The following is a 5,910-nucleotide window of genomic DNA, read 5'->3' as shown; positions in this document are numbered from 1 at the left end:
AATTTACAAATAAGATAATTAAAGTTTACATACGTATAAAAACAGATGTTTTCACGGATATCCAGATGTTTTCACGGATATCTGAGATTCAGATCTAAATTTGATATAACAGATCACGATCTAAATACTTTCAAAAACCCCAAAGATCCAGATTCCTACATATCTCGAATTCATATTCAACCTTCTAATGGGCCACATACCAATCATATTAAGCCCACTACAGTGAATGCCATCCAAATAATATTTCCAACATTGATAGCCATATAAATTAAATTAAAACATATATTACAAAGAAATACAGTACCATGAACATGATAAGGAAAGTATATGGTATCGAATGGTAATCACTTTATAGAATTGTACAAATATACAACTTTAAAATTTATCAATCAAAAAGCTTTACAAAGCTTTACTAATAACTTTACTCAGCCTGGTTTATAATTCTATTTTACAGTTTTTTTGTACAGTTTTAGGTACGTTACCGATTAGATCATATATTTTTTTAGTTAAATTGTTTAATGTTTAGTTTTGTGGTTTTTATACTGGAGTTCGACTTCAATCACATTACCCGATTACGGTATGTTGTAGACCCAACAAATATTTACTCAAAAAAAAACAGTAAAACTTACTTATTAGTGAAGTAACAATTTTATTTATCGCCAAAATCAATAAAAAAAACACGGGAAAAACATTTACATAAATAAAGTAGACATAAGTTTAAAGATCTGTCTTATTTTTTCCCCCAATAAGACAAACAAAATCTAAAAATTATTTTGGTTGGCAGAATCAATGGACTGTGTCTTAAATATTATAATCAACTTGCAGACTGAGAATACTTGCATGATCACTAACATGTTTACATATACGAATTCATTTTTGTTTTTCTTGCTAGCACAAGATTACCTCTATTCAAAATGCTCAAATCATTTCTGATTCCATAAAGGAAAAAAAAACTACAGTAAAGAAAAATTCAGAGAAATTTTTGGATAGGGAGAAGCAAAGAGGGAACAGTCAATTCTTTGTCTAAACAATCAGATGATATCTATCTCCTTTATCTATGGGGACCCCATCCATACCTTGTCGACCCTTGTGTCTATTTTAGAACTCTACATCACTTCTTTGGATTTTATTCTTTCTTACCCAAGAAGTTGTTAGGATTTAAGATCAGCAACTTACCTAGGTTCTTACTTCTTAGAGATTCCAGATAAAATAAAGAATCATGAAATTGATCTCATATAATTTACTTAAAAAGAAGTCAACATATAATTTATAAGAATTTTTCTATTTGATTAATCAAGAAGTAATGGATCTAAATTGAATATCATAATCTCCTCGTAATTAATCATCAGTTAGGATCTTAAACTTGTAACTAAAATGGTTCTCCTGAGTAGTAATTTTAATTTACAATACAAACGTATAAGAAAGTAAACCATCCAACTTAATTTTTATTTAACTTTTAGTTACGACAAAGATTTTTTTTTTCTTATTTGATTTTACGAGCCATATTGTTTTGCAAAAGGTGTGAAGAAACTCATTATCTTGTTTTGTAGTGGTACCTAACCTTGGTTCAACTTAGCTATTAGTTTTTTTGTAAGGCATAATTAGGATTATTATAATTTGTAATTTATGTGAATGAATTCACTGTATATGGGATAAAACATACGGTTAGAACTGACATGAAGTTTAAAGATCCACAGAACTGTATATGCATTTCTACATTTCTAGATTGTTCGTATATTTGACTTGAGTACGTACGTATATATACTTACGTTACGTTACTTACGTAGGTGAGAGTATATAGACAGTGGTCCAGTTTGAGTCTATCGCTGACCGACTTGTAAGAGGAACAGTCGTGTGTGAAGAGAGAGAGATTCCCTCTTCGCCAGCTTTCTTTTTGGTTTTATGCTACAGGACTCTTTGCAAGTGTCCAAAAGCTTACTATCACAAATAATAAAACAAATTTATTTATTATATTAAATTTGTACCGACGACCCCCAAAAAAAAAATTGAAGCTTTCTTGGAAAAAATAGGACATATCCCATTTTTTCAAGTCATCGAACCTAGAAATATCTAGCGCTTACTTCTCTAAGTCTTGTGGGATTTATATTAAGAATACTAGTGTAAAAACATTCATCAACTTAATTGAAATAAAAGTACATGATATGTATATATAATTATAAACCGATGACTATTATCTATCTAAAGTCAAAATTCTCATATGCTTAATTTTCAAAGCAATAGTTGAACTTCTTGTACGCTAATAGCCGTAAGCAAACAATCCAGTCAGCTTACATAATTAAATATTTAACTTTTTGAGGTTCACAATAAAAGAAAAGAAACATAAATATTTCTTGTAGTATATATTTCTGTAAATTAGGTGTATTCTTTTTAATATACTCTCTATATATAATATAATGGAAATATAAAATTAGTTACATTCTTACTTGTTTTCTTCTTCATAACCCTCTCTGTCTTCTTGCTCTCAGAATTTTACTTGATTTAGTAGAGAACTGTATGACAAATTAAAGAGTGTTCCTGTATATCTCTTTGTCCACCTGTTTTGTCTTCTTACTTTGAAACTCTCTCTCTCTCTCTCTCTCTCTCTCTCTCTCTCTCTCTCTCTCTCTCTCTCTCTCTCTCTCTCTCTCTCAACTAAACCCACATTAACATGATGATGCCAGATGATCATCATCATCAACTCTCATTTCCCAGCTATGTCCTTCACCAAGAACACATCACCCCAAATCCTAACCCTAACCCTAATCCTTCCTCCTCAAACTCAGCCAAGAGGAAGCGAAATCTACCGGGAAATCCAGGCATGTCTATAAACACTTAATCTAAATCTAAAGAGTTTTGATTATAGGATAGTTATATTTCTTGATAACTTTTTTTTTTCGTCATGTTTCGATCAAGAACAATATTTTTCCAACTTTGGATCTCTTTTTTTCTTTCCTCTTGTCATGTTTCCGTATATATTAATTCACTGGTTTTAATTTGGTAAATTAAATTTATAAACCAGATCCAGATGCAGAAGTTATCGCTCTATCGCCAAACTCCCTCATGGCGACTAACCGGTTCATCTGCGAGATTTGCAACAAAGGGTTTAAGAGAGACCAGAACCTTCAGCTTCACCGGAGAGGCCATAACCTTCCATGGAAGCTAAAGCAAAGGACGAACAAGGACCAAATTAAGAAAAAAGTGTACATCTGTCCTGAGAAGACTTGCGTACACCACGACCCGGGCCGAGCTCTCGGCGACTTAACTGGAATCAAGAAGCATTTCAGCAGGAAACACGGTGAGAAGAAGTGGAAATGTGACAAGTGTTCCAAGAAGTATGCTGTCATGTCCGATTGGAAAGCTCATAGCAAGATTTGTGGTACTAGGGAATACAGATGTGACTGTGGTACCCTCTTTTCCAGGTATATTACAACACCATTTTGTAAGTTTATTTATTTATTTTATATTTGTTAAAGAGCAAAATTAAATTAATGAACGACAATGTTTATACAAACATCAGATTAAAAACATATGCTGCTTTTAACTATCATCGTCATTTAACAGATTATATATATATATATATATATATATATGTAAACGTTATTAAATTAGTATATTGGATGATTGAAATGGAACAGGAAAGATAGTTTCATCACACATAGAGCATTCTGTGACGCCTTAGCTGAAGAGAGTGCAAGATTCGTCTCAGTTCCACCAGCTGCAGCTTCAGCCACACCCGCATATCTACACAATGCCCCGGACGCTGAAGTAAACCTTGGAAACATCAATCAAAATCATCAACATGGACATACTACATCTTCCCAATTGGATCAACCGGGTTTCAATAACCAGCGCCAAACCTTTTTGGGACAAACCTTCACCAACCATCTCCCCATACAACCCAATGTTTTTGTCTCCCCATCAACTCGTAGCGCATCTGACTCGCTTCAAAATCTATGGCATTTACAAGGACAATCATCTCATCAATGGCTTCTCAACGAAAACAACAATAACAACATTCTCCAAAGGGGAATCTCCAAGAATGAAGAGGAACATGAGATCAAAAAGGTTGCAACTAATGGTTCTTTGTTCTCTTCGGAAGCACACAACAACGCTAATAATTACAGCCAAAACGGTGGACAAATAGCATCCATGTCAGCCACGGCATTGTTACAAAAGGCGGCTCAAATGGGATCAAAGAGATCATCATCAAGCTTAAACAATAGCAAGGCTTTTGGTCTAATGAGGAACACCTCCATCTTCAACAACAAGCAAACGGAGAATATGAAAACTACGGAAGTTGATGAAGGAGGCTTCACGAGAGACTTTCTTGGTGTGGGAAGTCAACACCGTACTTGGCCATTATTAATGGTAAACCGTAATCTTCTCGACTCGTCCCCTCCGGCCACTACCGACGGTACACCAACCTCCGACAGGAACCAGTAGTTTGGTAACGCACGTCGTCGTTTAAGTATATTTGTGTGAATGAATTTGAAGAAAAGGTAGGATTCCTCTGTTTATGATTTTTTTTTTCAACGTAAACTAGGTAAACCCAAGTGACGAGAGGACAGTTTAAGCACGGCGAATTAACACCGTGAAAGATGAGTTTTTGACTCGGAGAGAATCTCTGAGTCAATTCGGTGCTGCGTAGTGGGTCCACTAGGTTGACGGAGATGGGAAGCTATTCGGGTCCACTTCTGCATGCATGCACAGCAGAGCAAAGCATACGCTATGTCTTTTCTTATTCTTCATTTTGTTTTTTCCTTGTAATTATTTTCATGCTTTAAGTTGGAAAGAACCTAAAAGAAACAAGGAAAATGTTTGTACGTAGGTTATGTAAACTTTAAGTAGTTGTTACTTTTTGTTTTTTTCCTTGTAAAAGGTGAACCTTTTTAATTCTTGTTATTGAAAAACTTCAATTTCTAGAATGTGTTTTCGATTTAAAATGAGAAATAAAATTACGGAAGTCCATTTCGCACAATTTGCTAGGTAGCCAACAATTGAGTGGAAAGCTAATAATTGAACCAAATCATCAACCAGCTAAAAGTGAGCTTATCAAACTATCAAACCACTCGTAAGAATTTTGCATCTAGGTGAAGGTAAAAGGTTGTGATTTTGTCGAAGAGAACCCATCTAGGGTGGGATGTTGCCTGGAATGATGCATAATTAACTCTATTGTCTTTCTCTATCCTGTATGCACCTCGATCTTCTCATTAAGTCTTTTGTAACCGCTAGTTTTCATATGGTAAAAAAAAAGAAGCAAGCTCCATCCAGATGCTTGTTCTTATTTAATCGCACTTTTACATATTATGGCGTAGTTTATCTTAAATAACAAGTTTGCAGAGTTGTGTGGAAATTATTGAATAAGTGGTTACTCTTGTCGGCCTAGCTTGGCAAGCCAATGACATGAGATTTTTGTAAGTATGGCCGGCCCAAGATCATTTAATGCCTAAAAGGCTGAAATCTGTTTACAAAAACAAAGAAAAAAAATGTTAAAGATATCAGTTTTCTAAGATTGAAACCCAACACTTGTAACATGAACCACTCGAGTGTCGACCACTAGACTTAATATCAAAATTCCTTCCCTGAAATTGGTAACATATTTATGCTGCCTAAAGCACCAACTCGCAGAGCTTTATGTCAAAGCTAGCTGAACCTGCTTATGACTATAATTCCCTTTTTTTTTTTGTTAACTATCATTCCCTTATTAATTAGTATAGGCATGCTTTCTTAGTGAAATTAGTATGGGCACACTTTTTTTAGTGAAATTAGTGTAAATTTCTGGCAATAAGAAACAAAAATTTCATGTTGTTCTTTCATGGCCTCAGGAAGCTCTTTGCCACCAGAGAAATTGTTACACCATAATTTGGTCTTAATACTTTGAGTGACTCAGCGTCTAGCCCCTAGAACGCC

General features: G+C 34.4%; 1 protein-coding gene across 1 annotated transcript; it reads left to right on the top strand.

The window, feature by feature from the left end:
- Nucleotides 1–2,112: 2,112 nt before the first annotated feature.
- Nucleotides 2,113–4,925, top strand: LOC104780377 (zinc finger protein BALDIBIS). The gene is made up of 4 exons (XM_010504871.3): nucleotides 2,113–2,816; nucleotides 3,020–3,419; nucleotides 3,636–4,447; nucleotides 4,544–4,925. Exons 1-3 carry the CDS (start codon nucleotides 2,669–2,671, stop codon nucleotides 4,441–4,443), a joined length of 1,356 nt encoding a protein of 451 aa, XP_010503173.2. The 5' UTR covers nucleotides 2,113–2,668; the 3' UTR covers nucleotides 4,444–4,447; nucleotides 4,544–4,925.
- Nucleotides 4,926–5,910: the final 985 nt, after the last annotated feature.

Source organism: Camelina sativa, chromosome 4 (assembly GCF_030686135.1).
Source record: "Camelina sativa cultivar CO46 ecotype springtype chromosome 4, ASM3068613v1".
Taxonomy (NCBI): domain Eukaryota; kingdom Viridiplantae; phylum Streptophyta; class Magnoliopsida; order Brassicales; family Brassicaceae; genus Camelina; species Camelina sativa.
Note: the sequence above shows the minus strand (reverse complement) of the source record. Positions and strands in the feature narration are given on the sequence as shown.

What these genes read in the sequence shown, in the direction of transcription:
- LOC104780377 (XM_010504871.3), top strand. Translation starts at nt 2,669, where the DNA reads ATGATGATGCCAGATGATCATCATCATCAACTCTCATTTCCCAGCTAT. An exon ending in AAATCTACCGGGAAATCCAG is followed by an intron (nt 2,817 to 3,019) that starts GCATGTCTATAA and finishes TTTATAAACCAG; the next exon opens with ATCCAGATGCAGAAGTTATC. An exon ending in TGTGGTACCCTCTTTTCCAG is followed by an intron (nt 3,420 to 3,635) that starts GTATATTACAAC and finishes GAAATGGAACAG; the next exon opens with GAAAGATAGTTTCATCACAC.